A 17227-nucleotide genomic window follows, 5' to 3' on the forward strand; every position below is an offset into this window, starting at 1 on the left:
GAAGACTTAGCAAAACCACAAAAACAAATTAGGAGGGGAGAGGAGGGTTTTAGGTCCGCGGTGCAACAGGGTTTTGAGAAGAATCCTAGGCACCCAATCACGCAACAAACACAAAGGCACACTCACCAAGCACTCACACTCACAATCACCAAGGTGCAACTAGACACCAAGACAAGCACGCAAGAGAAATGATGACATGCATGATGCGATGATGCAATCTACATGATGATGCAACAAATAAAACTAAGCACACGACGGAAACGGAAATAAAGGGGAATCTTCTAGGCGTCGGCATAGGGCTGTCACACGGCCCTCCCCCGAACTCCAGTGGTGGCACACGCAGGCAGTGGCTGGTGTGCCAATTCTCCCACGGTGGCAGTGCCGCTACGGGTTGTCGTCGGATCTGGGAGGCTATATCTAGGGCTTTGAAGGTGGTCGGTCAGATGCACAAGATGTCGGATAGATGCTCGTGGGACAAGATCCTGGTGAGAACCTTGTCTACGACCGATGGTCGGAGCCGGTGATGGTAATGCCCATGGCGGTTTCCTTCTTGGACGCATCATCAAGGTGAAGTTCCCGCCTCCTTCCGCTACCTCCGGGGAAACCCCTTGATCAGTCGATCAGATGATGGAGGCACTTAGGTGTCGTTTGACCCTTGGGGGCGTCATTCTTGGAGGTGTGCATTGGTTCGAGGGACCAGTGGATAGTTTAGCGGTGGAGCGGTGTTTCATGTCACACATCGATGACATGATGTATCGGCGGCATGGAGCGGCAGGTTCTCGGCGATGGATCTGTGATGATGGCGCGCGTAGGGAGGTGGTATTGGTGGGCGCCGTGGTGGCGTCGATAACGGGCCTCGCAAGGTCGATACATCAGTACCTGCTCTAAAGATGGATCGGTGGATGACGACGACAGCTTCTAAGTAAGCCAGACCGGTGCATGCCCCAGACCCGCTTGGTTGGGGCCTTCGGCTTTAGATGTTAGGATATGGTGCGAGGTTTGTTTGGTATTCGGCTCGGACTTTCGACATCCCTTTATCAGGTGGATAGGAGTAGCGACATATGTTGTCAAGATGATGGCCTCAGACTTACTGATGTATTACTTTATAAGGTCTTTGTGAATAATTAATAAAATGGCTGCATGCATCACCCAGATGCAGAGGCCGGGGCCATCCTTTTCGTAAAAAAATTGACGTTTGTTGTTGTTTTTTTCTAGCTTTTTCATCATAGCAAGGAGGGGTCCAGTTCAATTCATGGGTATGCAGTTGAATACCCATTATTTTTGTCAAGAAACTAGGTATATGTAGTGTATATATGGGTATGTATAAAAAAAATACGAAAATGCTGAGCATTCAGCCCAAAAATAGAGGCTTGGCCACCTCGCTATTCTCCCTCACGACCGCAAGAAGGCCCATAGGCCCAAATCAATTCACTCTGCAGCGTATGCACGCAATCATCATTACCTTTGTCAAAAGAAAAACGCATCGATCGAGACAAACCGACGCCTTCATTGTGAAATCCTTTCCGAATGTTAAAAGCTCACGATTCTTAATTGACCTAAATTCATTTATTTTTATCTAAAAAATAAATTCACTGATTTATCACTGCAGCGTGCACGTGTCGTCTAATTTTCTTCTTCTCCTTGTGTCAAGCAGGTTGTAGTCTTGTAGACTACGTGAGTTACATCAAAGTAAGTTAGTTTGACTAGTTGTCTTCCTATTTTAATAACAGTGGAATTAGATTTATTTTTGCTGTCAGTTATGAATTGTTTGGACATGAAAATTTGCAATTTTCCATTTGAATTTGTAATGCGAGAATATTTATAAGTTGTGAATTTGTTCCTGTGAGCACTATTTACATAAATTAGTACTCTGAAACTTGAGCATTTTTTATTCTCTTTCTAAAGCATGGGGAAGAAGAATACTGGTAGATCAATGTTAAAAACTTAGGAGTTTTTATATGTTGAACAATTTTGAATACACAGTCTTCAAATCCTGGGCCCGCCCCTGATCATAGGAGGAGCATCTATTTTGATCTTCCCAGGCCCTTCCCGCTCACTGTAGTACCACGCACACACAGTTGATCTGCTTCCTTGGAGCTTCGCTTTGTTCTCCATCAACAATGGTGGTGCGATTTCTGCGGTGATGAGAAGGCACTTTGTGTGCGAAGATAGTTGCTTCTGGTCAGGTGAGGCGTACTGGATGCAAGTCAGTTGATCTTTGGGGTGATGCGCATGCAGGCACTTGCTACGGTATGGGAAGATATTAGGCTCCGGTCAGGTGAGGCGTGCTTTTTTTCTTTTTGATCAAAGTCAGGTGAGGCGTGCTGGAGACGGTAGACTTGACTCAATCCCGCGCGCCCATGTTGTATGCATCCATGCACGTACGTGGGATTCAGTCCTCGTACCGTCGTACGTGCCGACGTGCGTCTCAAGTCCGACCATAAAGCTTGAAATTTCTAGTGATGGCGTCACCGTGGCTGGAAACGAGCCGTGAAATGTTGACCCGTGACCAGGCCATGCATGCAGTCCAATCTGAGACGCCCACCACGTACGTACGCCGAGGTTGCCATCTTATAAATTTCAGTTGAGATCGGCCTGCATTGATCGACTCACAACTTGCATTGCAAACACACGAAACAAAACCAAACAAAGTTCCTTAGCTCACACTACATCTAGTGTGAGAGAGATAGAGAGAGCGCAAATGGAGGACGCGTACATCACGGCCTGCCTCGCCGTAGCTCTCGTGTCGCTGCTCATCGTGATCGCGGGCAGGCGGCGCTGGGGGCCGCGTGGCGAAGGCCTGCGCCTGCCGCCCGGGCCTTGGCAGCTGCCGGTGATCGGCAGCCTGCACCACCTCGTCCTCGCTGGGAAGCTCCCTCACCGCGCGCTGCGCGAGCTGGCGCGGCGCCACGGGCCGGCCATGCTGCTCCGGCTCGGTGAGGTCAACGCCGTCGTGGTGTCCTCCCGGGAGGGGGCGCGCGAGGTGCTCAAGAACCACGACACCATGTTCGCGACGCGGCCCCTGAGCACCACCATGCGCGTGCTCTCCTACGGCGGCCAGGACATCGTCTTCGCGCCCTACGGCGAGTACTGGCGCCAGCTCCGCAAGATCGCCGTGTCCGAGCTCTTCACCGCGCGCCGCGTCCAGTCGTTCCGCCCCATCCGCGAGGAGGAGGTCGCCACCGCGCTCCGCACCGTCGGCGAGGCCGCCGCCGCCGCGCGCCCCGTGGAGATGCGCGCGGTGCTGTCCGCGCTCGTCACGGACAGCACGGTGCGGGCCGTGATAGGCGACCGGTGCAGGGAGCGCGACGCGTTCCTCCGGGAGCTCGACCGCATCCTGGAGCTCGCGTCTGGGTTCAACGCGGCCGACATGTGGCCGTCCTCGCGGCTCGCCGCCTGGCTGAGTGGAGCCGAGGAGTGCCGCCACACCCTGTACAGCATCCTCGACGGCATCGTTCAGGAGCACCTGGAGAGGATGCACGGCGGCGGAGGCCACGCCGAGGACCTGCTCGACGCGCTGCTCAAGATCCAGAAGGAGGGTGGGCTCAAGTTTCCCATCCACATGGACGCCGTCAAAGCCATCATCCTCGTAAGCATTCGATCTCCTCTCATAGCATTTTAGCGTCATATTTTGAACGAACAATCTCATGTTTTGTGTACGAACAGGACGTGTTCGCCGCCGGCAGTGAAACAACAACTACGACGCTAGAATGGGCGATATCAGAGCTGATCAACAACCCGAAGGCCATGCAGAAGGCGACGACCGAGGTGCGGCAAGCCTTCCATGGCCATGGCGCCGTGTCCGAGGACGCCCTAAGCGAGCTCCCATACCTACGCATCGTCATCCGGGAGACGCTGCGGCTGCACGCGCCGCTGCCGTTGCTATTCCGCGAGTGCCAGGAACCCTGCCAGGTGCAGGGATACGACGTGCCGCGGGGCACCCAGGTGCTGGTCAACGGTTGGGCGCTATGCCGCGACGAGCGCTACTGGCCCGACGCGCCCGAGGAGTTCCGGCCGGAGCGGTTCGAGGGAGAAGAAGCGGCGAAGGCCGACTTCGGAGGCGGCGACTTGGCGTTTGTGCCCTTCGGCGCCGGCCGCAGGATGTGCCCCGGCATGGCGTTTGGCCTCGCCGGCGTCGAGCTCCCGCTTGCGAGCCTGCTCTTCCACTTCGACTGGGAGCTGCCAGGGCCAGGCTCGGCGAAGCTCGACATGACGGAGACGTTCGGGCTCACGGCGCGGCGGACAGACCAGCTCCTCTTGCGCCCTGTCCTTCGGGTCCCTATTACCGGAGTCTAGTCATGAATATAAATAAACTACTAGTAAAACACATGGATGTTATACTGTAAGACTATAATTATACCCACGTAGTAAATAAATTGCCTACCGTTGCATAGCATCATTGGTATTATTATGCAATAACTAGCGTAGTGGGGCTAGATCAATATGTGGTTCCTGAATACATTGTTAACCTACCTATTTGAAATAATATTACTAGTTTTTTAAGCTTATTTAATACTTCCTTTGTTTCTAAATGTAAGAGCAGGATAGCTTGGCAAGAACACAACCAAAAGGGATATGATCTGAATTTTCGATAGAGTTACAAATAGTGCAGTGATCCGGCCCGGTCCATTCTCTTCCGAATCTGGTCAGTCGAAGGCAAGCGTCCTCAAATGACCTCCATATATAGGAAGATTTTAACCTTGGGCGGCACCCTAGCCTACCAAACAGCGTGACGAATACACTCAAAAGACCAGAAACACCTCCACCAGCCTCGAGCTACCACGAGGCTGAAATCCGCACCATCAAAGAAAAAGCCGGAAATTTGTGGAGCTTTGAGCATCTATAGCCGTGGATATCAAATTTGGTCTCCCAAACGCCCACGGATGGGATCGGGTGCCCGTAGGCAGTAACCGAACACACCTCATACTTTCTCCAATACATTCGAATACCTCATATTTCATCCCACAAATTCATACAAAATATGCAAAAAAAAATCCTATATATGTACTACACAAAACAAACTACCCTAACTTCTCTTCGTCGTAGAAAATGTCCACCATCTTTGTGGCAGGCATCCGGGTAGATTGACGCGAAGAAGGGTTCAGCTTTGAGCATCTATAGCCGTGGATATCAAATTTGGTCTCCCAAACGCCCACGGATGGGATCGGGTGCCCGTAGGCAGTAACCGAACACACCTCATACTTTCTCCAATACATTCGAATACCTCATATTTCATCCCACAAATTCATACAAAATATGCAAAAAAAAATCCTATATATGTACTACACAAAACAAACTACCCTAACTTCTCTTCGTCGTAGAAAATGTCCACCATCTTTGTGGCAGGCATCCGGGTAGATTGACGCGAAGAAGGGTTCAGCTTTGAGCATCTATAGCCGTGGATATCAAATTTGGTCTCCCAAACGCCCACGGATGGGATCGGGTGCCCGTAGGCAGTAACCGAACACACCTCATACTTTCTCCAATACATTCGAATACCTCATATTTCATCCCACAAATTCATACAAAATATGCAAAAAAAAATCCTATATATGTACTACACAAAACAAACTACCCTAACTTCTCTTCGTCGTAGAAAATGTCCACCATCTTTGTGGCAGGCATCCGGGTAGATTGACGCGAAGAAGGGTTCAGCTTTGAGCATCTATAGCCGTGGATATCAAATTTGGTCTCCCAAACGCCCACGGATGGGATCGGGTGCCCGTAGGCAGTAACCGAACACACCTCATACTTTCTCCAATACATTCGAATACCTCATATTTCATCCCACAAATTCATACAAAATATGCAAAAAAAAATCCTATATATGTACTACACAAAACAAACTACCCTAACTTCTCTTCGTCGTAGAAAATGTCCACCATCTTTGTGGCAGGCATCCGGGTAGATTGACGCGAAGAAGGGTTCAGCTTTGAGCATCTATAGCCGTGGATATCAAATTTGGTCTCCCAAACGCCCACGGATGGGATCGGGTGCCCGTAGGCAGTAACCGAACACACCTCATACTTTCTCCAATACATTCGAATACCTCATATTTCATCCCACAAATTCATACAAAATATGCAAAAAAAAATCCTATATATGTACTACACAAAACAAACTACCCTAACTTCTCTTCGTCGTAGAAAATGTCCACCATCTTTGTGGCAGGCATCCGGGTAGATTGACGCGAAGAAGGGTTCAGCTTTGAGCATCTATAGCCGTGGATATCAAATTTGGTCTCCCAAACGCCCACGGATGGGATCGGGTGCCCGTAGGCAGTAACCGAACACACCTCATACTTTCTCCAATACATTCGAATACCTCATATTTCATCCCACAAATTCATACAAAATATGCAAAAAAAATCCTATATATGTACTACACAAAACAAACTACCCTAACTTCTCTTCGTCGTAGAAAATGTCCACCATCTTTGTGGCAGGCATCCGGGTAGATTGACGCGAAGAAGGGTTCAGCTTTGAGCATCTATAGCCGTGGATATCAAATTTGGTCTCCCAAACGCCCACGGATGGGATCGGGTGCCCGTAGGCAGTAACCGAACACACCTCATACTTTCTCCAATACATTCGAATACCTCATATTTCATCCCACAAATTCATACAAAATATGCAAAAAAAAATCCTATATATGTACTACACAAAACAAACTACCCTAACTTCTCTTCGTCGTAGAAAATGTCCACCATCTTTGTGGCAGGCATCCGGGTAGATTGACGCGAAGAAGGGTTCCGACTCCTCCTCTTCATCCATATTGGTGAGCATCTCATCGACGTTCATTTCCTGCTCCTCCTGGAGGATACGGGGATTGGTCTCGGTCTCCGCCTCTGACTGAAATGAATCGAGGATTGTCTATTACACCTCCTGCAGATCGGTATCGCCCGCGACCGCCATGTCCTTCACCTGCACCACCTCCTTCTCTTGCGTCGCGTCCTCCTCCAAGCCATCCTTAGGATCCACCATGTTGGAAGGTAGCCCCGCGGCAATGAAGCTTCGAGCCTTGTCTGGATTTGCTCAAGGAGATCAAGCGGGCGCTCAGCGTTAGATAAGAATAGGTCCTGACCAGACGGCATGGTGGCATGGCTGCTTGATTGTGGTGGCTGTCGACGAGTGAAATCTGAAGGTGGAAGGCGATGTGAAAGTGGCGATGATAGGCGGGAGTGGACCGATAGGATTTCGCCTTAGATAGTCTGGATATGGGCCTGCGAGATGAACTGGAGCGCCGACACGCGGCGCCATCAGTCCGCGCGAGAAGACGAAGGTATGACCGTTAGATTCCAGATTGCTTTTATGAAAATCCACACGTTAGTCTCGCGTGACGGGCATGTCCGATGATGCCCCTGCCTTGTCTTATCCATCTAAGATTTAGATTGAATATGAGGACGGGCATTTGAATATGGTTTGAAAAATCCTCTGAATCATATTTTCTGATCACATGGATCGTTCAGCTTTGAGAGAATTTAAGAAAGCACGAGTGTGTAAATGCTCTTAGAAACACTGGGATGCTAGAATTCAGCCACTGCTTGGTCACAGTAGCTCTGAGAGCATGACAGGTGCGATGATAAAGCTTACAAGTACATACGTGCCACTAGGGATGCATGTAAGCGGCATTGCCTCTAATCATATAAGAACAAATATAATAAGGTACAATCAGCAGGTTGTAATAATTAAATTATGGGAGCTGCTACGCGTCAGCCGACGGATTCTTTAAAAAGATCTGCCACCTCCTAAGTCGTCGGATCTCACGAATCGAATGACCGAACGTCATCATGTACTACTGCAACATAGGTTGTGTTGCGGAAACATGGGTCATGTTGCAGAATTTTTTACGACATAGATCAAGTTGCAGATTTTTATTATTACAACAAAGGTCTTGCTACAATTTTTTCTTGCAACAACAATCTTGTCAAAGAAATTTCTGTAACAAAAGTCTTGTTACAGAAACTTTACAAAAGTCAGAAAATTTGCAGAAACATTTTACAACAAAGGTCTTGCCGTAGGATGATTCTGCAACTAAGATCTTGTTGCAGAAATTTGTATCCTTTTCATAATCGATGTCCGTGCGAGCCGTGGCCCTGTTTCTGGATAAGATGAAGATATTTCTAAGAAAGAAAAAATGAACACGTGGTAAACGATGGAGGCGGTTGACGCGTAGGAGCGATCCGCCAGTAGATAGTAATCATTTCCCTTAAATTATTGTATTTTTATTGAATTGAATGATAGAGAAGAGTAGAGAGAAGGGAAGCGGGTTGTAGATTAATAATCGGCTGTAGCACGGACTTCAAGAAACATGTGAGGATATAAGGTGGGTCATGTATTAAAAAATAATACTTTTTACCAACTTGTTACTATATATATTGACTTCTAGGTCGACTATATGTGACATGGTAACTTTTTATAGCCCGCAGTTGGCTATACTATTAACCATGCTCTAAGGACATGTGCAATATACAGTCGGCTACAGTCTGTCTCAACCGTCCACATTTCTGACATAAAAAAATGTTGCTGCAAATAATTTTATTCTCAATTTCAGTTGAGATTAAATTGAGATCGGTCAGACAAAGCATACCTTACGTGAACCCTCGAACACACGAACACACGATGCAAAACTCCTTACGTGACACTATATAGAATGATGCATGGAGTGAGCTGGTCGAAGTGATTGAATGGAGGGGTAATTTGGAAAAGTACAAAGATCTCGAAATGTGCGGAAAATTTGCCTATCAAACCTGAAAAGGGGATCTCCAGCTAACACCCTGCACCCCGCGTGCGGCTCGCACACGTGCAGGAACTGCCGTCGCCGACGGCTGATCTCCCTCCTCCGACCCAGCTAGGGCCGGGCTGGCAAACTCCGAGGTCCTGTGCGAAGCTAAAAAATATGGTCCCATATCACTAGCAGAAATAATGATCTAACCAGCAATTATGATGTATATGATATAATGTCTTAACAGAGTAATGTTTCTTCATGATGACTCAAATATTATTGAAACAGAAGATGCAAATCATGAATAAAATAAAATTGAAATGATGCAACAACAGATATCAGTTGGAGTTTCTTTTTGTGAGGGGATATAAATTGGAGATTATATGTGAATGATATGCTATTATACGAACCGTTTAACTCACTTAGTCGCTCTGTAGAAATTAGAAATAGAAATCAAAGGAAATCAGAAAGAAGGACTTGTTAGCGGCAAGTTAGCTATTTTGACGAGAGAACCAAACAACTGTCACCGCCCCGCCCGTCAACGACGTTCTGGAGTTTGGAATTGCGGGCAATCGATCCGACGATCCCGTACGTTTCCGGTGATCCGATCAAGCAGCGGCCCGAGAACTGTAGCAGAGGATGATCGATCCAACGATGGACGATCCTGTCTCATCATGTACGTGAGATATTTTGCCTATTCACGATCCGCCGACGGATCTGACGATTGCATTACCTTTTTTTAGGGCTAATCATCATGTTTCCTAATTCCTATCGAGCAGCGTTACATCGGCCGATCGATCCAACGTTAGAGCAAACGCGCTGGCGGCCCAGTTCCTTGCCCGGCCCAGCGTCCTGCAACAGTTAACATGTTAACAAAAGGCCCGTGCGTTGCAACGGGAGAAAAAAATATCAAACACTTTTAATCTTTTTATAATTATTTTGATTCATTAAAATAATAAGCTAAGTAACTAATGTAGTCAGTCATATCTTATTTTGTTAAAAAATCAACCCGTTCATTGTTAATTTCACCATGATGAGAAATTGAGTGGGACAAGCAAAACAAAACAAAGAGGCTACGTGAATTGATCAATGTACTGTTATCTTATTTCACTCATGGGGTAAAGAATGTGGGATCAGATGACAAACTGAAGGTGGTGTTCCATTCTCTGTCTCTACAACAATACAATCTTACATTCAATACATTCATTCATCAGCAAACAAATCCCCACAAAACAAAATTTCTTGCCGGTGCTTGGCACACGGTTGGAGGCATAGGGAGGGGATCACACCAGATGATGAGTTCCTGCCGGAGGAGGGGATACGATGAGGGGAGCAAGGGTTAGGCACCTCTATCTGGCCATAAGGAGTCGCTGTTGTCGCGCCATAACCTCGGACTTTCCCGTGTGAGCCATGGAGGCCCGCCTCCACCTGCAAGTACTTCGCTCCGCCGCGCCTTATCCGCGCGCTGCCGCCGTTCTGCATCGAGCAGACGCATCATCCCCAGTCACTGTAGCTGTCGCATTGATTTGATCCAGAAGCTGTGCTCGAGCGCCGAAACGGGGGCAGCAAGCGGGCAGAGGTACGGCCGCGGCGGCGGGTGGGTTGAGATCGACAACAGTGGTGGTTGAGGTCGGCCGCGGCGGTGAGTGGTGTGGCAGCGGCCTGGGCATAGGCCAGGGTGGACCAGGGTTGACGCGATGCGCTCGAGCGCCGCAACGGGGGCAGTGAGCGGGGAGAGGTACAGACGCACAGGCGGGTGGGTTGAGATCGGCAGCGGTGGCGGTTGAGGTCGCCCGCGGCGGCGAGTGGTGTGGCGGTGGCCTGGGCACAAGCCAGGATGGCCCAAGGTCGACGAGAGGAGGCGATGCGTACGGGTATAATTTTTGCAGCGAATCATTTTTTTCTTTTGCGTTGCAAATAAATGATGGAGCGTAGGTTGAATAACAAAAATTATAGGTTTTTTTTTTATAAAAATGCCGCGGTGGGTTTTCCGACGGAAGCGCTAGCCTCTTTATTATTAGGTATAGAAAAATCAGGTCCTCAAAATTCATGGGCCCTGTGCGGGGTTACACGTTTGTACAGCTACGGGCCCGGCCCCTGGGCCCAACCAAGCGCAGATCCGGGACCCTCCCAGCGTCCTCTCTTCATCCATCCCGAAGCCCGGCACCGTCTTCACCAGCTCTCTCCCCGCGGAGGAGTTCGAGTCGGGTCCTCCCCTCTTCCTGTCCCGCTCCCGTGCGGCCGCGCCGGGCCACACCGGGGTGCCCCTGCGAGCTCGAGCAGGTCCCCCGCGCCTCCCGCTCCGCTCGCCGCCGCCGGAGGCGTCGCCGGGCAAAGCCCTGGCGGTGCGGCAGCGATGGGACCCCGCGGTCGCCGTTCTCGAGAGCGGGGGCGGCGCTGCTCCGCTGCTCCAGGCGGTGATGCTGCGGGGCCTGACGTGGCTGCATGATGTGGTGGAGGAAGCCGAGGCGGCGGCCCGGGGTGTTGATTGCAGTGGCTGGGGAGTGCGACAGATTCGGCGAGACTGAGGTCCCGTGTAGCTGGGGGCTGCTGCAGTGCTGCATGGAGGAGGTGCTTGGTGGCTCTCCGGTGCCGCTGGCGCAGTGGCTTCGTGAGAGGCGTGTGGGCTAGCGGAGGTGTTGTGTGTGGGGTTGTGGTGTTGGGAGGTGCTCCGGGCAAGAGCTTGCCGGCCGACTGTGTCGCCGTCTCACCTTTTTGGAGGCATCATTGAGGAGTTCTCTCCCTACACACCCTCGGATCCAGTTCTTCGGGTGAAAACCTTAGGCCCGATTGGGCCAGACGACGGCGTCGGCATCGTCGCTTCCTCCTTGGGGGCGTCATCTTGAAGAGCTTTGGATCTCGTTTGCACTCTCCGGGGGCTAGACGCTCGCGACATTGCGGTCGGCTGGGGCTCGTCCGGCAATGTGGATGATCTGCGCGGCTTCTTGTGTGGCAACGATGGCCCCTTCAAGCGGAGAAGGATTTGTTGTTGGGTTCTGGTAGTCGGTCTCGTCCGGCGTGTTCGAGGGATCATCGTGCCTCTCTTGTCTTCTGAAGTCGGAGATGTTTGAGGTGGATCCTTGCGGCGACGATGACGTGAAGACAAGTGGTCGGTTCTGGCGCTGGCTCGGCGCAGGTTCAGTGCTTTTCTTCCTTCAATGCTCTTCGGCTGAATCGAATCTGCCTGGTCGCCGGCACGTGTTATGGACTGTTTGGCGTTGTCCAACGCAGGCCTCTACGTTTGTGTGCGGTGGAGGCTACATCGGTGGTCGTCGATGGTGAAGTTGGAGTCGCCCTCGCGGAAGCATGATGACGATGACGTCGGATTACAACCTCGACGGAGCTTTCCCCCTAGACGGCGTGTGTGCGTTCTTGTGTAGGTTGCCTGCAGGTCGCCCTGTGTGACCTGTTGTGACGGGCGCATTGTGACGGTTTTAGCCCGCTTTTTCGATTATTAACCGGACAACTCTCTTCGATCTTTTTTAATGAAAACGGTACCTAAGGAACCGCGTTTCAAAAAAAATCGGTATAAAGGGAGTACCTGAGTAGCTGGCATTATGAATAAACTTTCAAGTAAGATCATAAAATACTACTGAATATTCAAAGCAAGAGCAATCAAACAGCAAATCTAAAGACACTTTATATACAAAAAATTATATTTTGTTTTTGCAGTGACTTCTTTAACTGTATATAAAGGATGACAGTCAATTCAAATGTTTAAAACGGTTGTAGAAAATTCGATTGGATTGCATTTTTATGACCGGTTAACTTGTCCGGACGTTTGATACACGTATGGATCTAACCATAGATGCTCTTTGAAACTCTGGAAGCGAGGGCGGAGACAGAGGGATGAGCAGGGGCTGGCCTTTCCCAACGATCGACGAAACTTGAAGTATCTATGGTTGTTCCACTGATATGTGCAAGTATGTATATATTTGATTCTTTATCATTGGCTATATCCAAATCCTGCTCCGCCACTGTCTCGGAGGATAGAATTCAGCCACCGCTTGATGCTCTCGACTCTCGAGAGAACGATATATAAAACTTTGAGATTTCTAGGGCATGCACCTCCAGTTTACGGGTCACACACGTGCCGCTAGGAATACAAGCGGCGCCACCGCCAGATATGGGCATGTGTAATGTTCAGTCGCCTACAGTCTGCTGCATGCGTCCACGTAGTACATTATGACATATATAAAAACAAGCTGCTAGAAATAATTTTGTTCTCAATTTCAGTTGAGATCGGAGGAAGCATTCCTTGCGTGAATACTCATACACACCAACACACGAAGCGAAATTCCCTACGTGACACTACATATAATGATGCATGGAGCGAAGCATTGGCCAGGCCCCAGAGCGCAAATGGAGGACGCCTACGTCGTCGTCTACCTCGGCATAGCTCTCTTGCCGCTGCTCATCGTACTCGCATGCCGCAGGAGCTGGGGAGTGCGGGGTGATGGTGGCCGCGGCCTGCTCCTTCCGCCGGGGCCGTGGCAGCTGCCGGTGATCGGGAGCCTGCACCACCTCGTCCTGGCCGGGCAGCTCCCTCACCGCGCGATGCGCGACCTGGCGCGGCGCCACGGGCCGGCCATGCTGCTCCGGCTCGGCGAGGTGCCCACGGTGGTGGTGTCCTCCCGGGAGGGGGCGCGCGAGGTGATGAAGACCCACGACAAGTCCTTCGCGATGAGGCCCGTGAGCGCCACCATGCGCGTGCTCACCAACGGCGGCCGGGACATCGTGTTCGCGCCCTACGGGGACTACTGGCGCCAGCTCCGGAAGATCGCCGTCGTGGAGCTCTTCACCGCGCGCCGCGTCCGCTCCTTCCGCGCCGTCCGCGAGGAGGAGGTCGCCGCAGCCCTCCGCGGCGTCGGCGAGGCCGCGGCGGCCGCGCGCCCCGTGGAGATGCGCGGGCTGCTGGCCGCGCTCGTGGCGGACAGCACGGTGCGCGCCGTGATTGGCGACCGGTGCAGGGAGCGGGACGCGCTCCTCCGGGAGCTCGACCGCTCCATGCAGCTCGCGGCGGGGTTCAATCCGGCCGACCTGTGGCCTTCGTGGCGGCTCGCCGCGCGGCTCAGTGGCGCCAAGGAGTGCCACGATACCGTGCACGGCATCCTCGACGGCATCGTCAAGGAGCACCTGGAGAGGACGGACGGCGGCGAGGACCTTCTTGACGTGCTGCTGAGGATCCAGAAGGAAGGTGGCCTCCAGTTTCCGCTCGACATGGACGCCATCAAATCCGTCATCATGGTAAAGTTCTCTTCTCTGGACGAACTACCTATTTCAAAGTGGTTGAAGAGCGGTTATTTTTGTTCCAAATATGGATATGGGTCGTACAAGAAATTAATCATGCACTCTGTTTTATGTAGTCTTGGACATATATTTTTTAGGATGCATAGAACTCATCTACTCCCTCCGCTCCTAAATATAAGTCTTTGTAAAGATTTCACTAGTGGACTACATACGTATGTATATAGACATACTTTAAAGTATAGATTCAATCATTTTGCTCCGTATGTAGACCCTTAGTGAAATCGCTTAAAAAACTTATATTTAGGAACGGAGGGAGTAGATGATATATAATTTGATTTCATTTACATAAAAAACAAATATAGATACAAAGTATTAATATACTCTACGTCAGCGCGCACACACGCATCTTATAATCACATTTAACGGTTATAAAAGATGAATGTGACATAACTAAACCTTAGCTAAATGAGTTATAGCAAAATCATATATTTTTTCGTACGGATGGTTGACTAAAAAATGTCATGTTTTACGGACAGGACATATTAGGTGCGGGGAGTGAAACAGCAGCTACGACGCTGGAATGGGCCATGGCAGAGCTGGTCAAGAACCCGAGGGCCATGCACAAGGCGACGGCCGAGGTACGGCGAGCCTTCCATGCCGGCGGCACCGTGGCCGAGCAAGACCTAACAGAGCTCGCATACCTACGCCTGGTCATTTGGGAGACATTGCGGCTGCACCCACCCATACCGCTGCTGTTCCGCGAGTGCCAGAAATCATGCCAGGTGCTGGGGTACGACGTGCCGCGTGGCACGCAGGTGCTGGTCAATGCCTGGGCGCTGGGGCGAGATGAGCGCTACTGGCACCACGCGCCCGAGGAGTTCTGGCCGGAGCGTTTCGAGGGAGAAGCGGCGGTGGACTTGGGGGCCGTCGACTTCGTGTTCCTGCCGTTCGGCGCCGGCCGCAGGATGTGCCCTGGGATGGCGTTCGGCGTCGCCAACGTAGAGCTCCCGCTCGCGAGCTTGCTCTTCCACTTTGATTGGGAGTGGGCATGCTCGGCGAAGGTCGACATGACCGAGGCATTCGGCCTCACCGCGAGGCGGAAGGACCAGCTCCTGTTGCTCCCTGTCCTTCGGGTACCACTTCCTCGTGCCTGTCTAGTCTAGTCTAGTCGATATTAACTGTAAGAGTTGGATATATAATGTGAAAATTATAGTTATTCCCACGGTCAGAAATAAACAGCAAAATGTTCTTCTTGCATAACATAGTTATTACCGTATTATGCAATATAACTCACACTACAATAAACCAATGCTCCCAGTCTTCATTACTACAGTATTAAAAAAGAAAACAGAAATTTTCCTAAATCCTACCGAACAAGTGTACACATGACAATTAGAACCAACAAACGATTGATCTGACCGGGCTGGATGAAGGGCTGGTATGTAGAATGTGTCCGTATGTTAAGCATTATTGCACCAACAAATCCCTAATACCGCCCGGCAATCCTTGGTCCACGCCCCACGCACGTACGTTGCATCTTCCCAACTATGCGGCCCTCAGATCCCGTCTCGGGTGTCATCGCCTCACGGTGCCGGCATAGGCTTCCCATCCCGTTTGCCGCTAGATGTGGTCATGCCAACGACGAGGGTAGGACGCGGGAGGACTTCCCTCACCGCCCTGCCCTGCTGTCCCTTCGGTCCTCATCACCCTCACGCTTCTCACGCATCGGCGTCTCCCCGCCGCCTCCACGCCTTCCGTAGCAGGCCAGGGCCGGAGCAGGGAGTGACGCGTGCTGACGACGTCGACGCGCCCCTGATTGTCACACCAGGCATGATGGCCCGACCGAGCTGTTAATGGCTCGTGAAGCTCTCGTTGCCGCGCTGTAGTGGGTGCGCCGCCGTCTCCGCAACCCATCGCACGAGCCACACCTCCATTCGTCGGAGCCGTCGCGGGCAGAGTCGAGCCAGACCCGCCCAGACCCAGATGGGGCTCCAAAGGGCCCAGATCTGGGCCGGGAGGGCACCGCCTCCTCACCATCCGGAGCAACGCCGCCGTCAGAACTGCCGCTGCCCGCGATAGGAAGACCATCTGCAACCGTCGAGAGCTCGAAGTCGAACCCCAGCAGTCGCCCTCGCCGCCCGCAGCCGTGCCGCCTGGAGCCAGATCAGGCTGCCGGCCGACGGGATACGCACCAGGCGCGCGCCCGACCAGATCTAGGACGAGCCACGGCCGAGCGCCGTCCCCACAGGTCGAAGCCCCTGCCAAGGCCAGCTCTCCACGCATGGGACAGGGCACCGCAGAGCCGCCGCCGAGCCAGCCCACGCACCGCCGCGCCCTGGACCAGCGCCGTGCCACCGCCGAAGGTCGTCGGCCCGCGCCGAGTCCCGCGCGAGGAGAAGAGGAGGCCCCGACGCCGCCAGCACCTACCGGGCTTCGCCCGGCAGCGAGGGGAGGAGAGAGGGAGGCGGGGGCCCGAGGCGCCGGCGGGTAGGATTGCCCCCTCGGTCGCCTGCGGGAGCGACGCGAGGGGGGGAGAGGGGTTTTTTCGTCTCACTTGTTCTGTCTAGTGTGCAGTTTTCATCTGGTATGTTAGTTTCTATACATTTAGCACCTTGTGTATCGATGGTAATCAGTAGGATGTATGCATTTTTGACACCATTATACCGTTTCAATTAGTCCGATTGCCCTATTCTGTATTTTCAAACAGGTTAACCACATAAAATGCCTGGCATCGCTCCCATCTTTCTAACAGACCATTGTTTTCATCAATTAGGGAATAGAGCTGACCAACCCACAGGCCCACGGTAACCGTCTTCGAAGTGGAACCCAGAGCACCTACTTTCTCCGAGACGGGCATATTTTCTCGTATCAGTAGGCCCTGAGGTTAGAATCCGAAAATGAAAGGACCTGATGATGAGATCAGAAGAGAGGATTGTTTCTTGGTCCCAGCGATTTCATCCCATTCTGCAGACAAACTCTTGGTGTGCACTTGCACACAACCTTCTCAGTTGTATCACGTGGTTTGTAAAGTACAGCTAGCGCACTACAACACCACAATGTATGAAGTCAGGCAGTACGTACACAACATTTACCAATGCTTCGAGTGTGGATAGTTTTTCGGTTTTGCTATTCTACAGTCGAGTGTTTTTCAATTCGCTGTCATTCAATTTTCTGTTCATCCGATCTGGTGCTAAGATTCGCGCTGAGAACTCTGGTTTTTAGGCGTTGTGTATGCATATGTATTTTTCGACTC

General features: G+C 51.4%; 2 protein-coding genes across 2 annotated transcripts; both read left to right on the top strand.

Annotated features, from left to right (window-relative positions):
* Positions 1–2638: 2638 nt before the first annotated feature.
* Positions 2639–4483, top strand: LOC123419458 (dolabradiene monooxygenase-like). Its single transcript, XM_045107174.1, has 2 exons — positions 2639–3589; positions 3667–4483. Exons 1-2 carry the CDS (start codon positions 2702–2704, stop codon positions 4294–4296), a joined length of 1518 nt encoding a protein of 505 aa, XP_044963109.1. The 5' UTR covers positions 2639–2701; the 3' UTR covers positions 4297–4483.
* An 8466-nt stretch (positions 4484–12949) lies between these two features.
* Positions 12950–15868, top strand: LOC123450167 (desmethyl-deoxy-podophyllotoxin synthase-like). Its single transcript, XM_045127553.1, has 2 exons — positions 12950–13971; positions 14511–15868. Exons 1-2 carry the CDS (start codon positions 13045–13047, stop codon positions 15135–15137), a joined length of 1554 nt encoding a protein of 517 aa, XP_044983488.1. The 5' UTR covers positions 12950–13044; the 3' UTR covers positions 15138–15868.
* Positions 15869–17227: the final 1359 nt, after the last annotated feature.

This window comes from Hordeum vulgare, chromosome 1H, assembly GCF_904849725.1.
Source record: "Hordeum vulgare subsp. vulgare chromosome 1H, MorexV3_pseudomolecules_assembly, whole genome shotgun sequence".
Taxonomy (NCBI): domain Eukaryota; kingdom Viridiplantae; phylum Streptophyta; class Magnoliopsida; order Poales; family Poaceae; genus Hordeum; species Hordeum vulgare.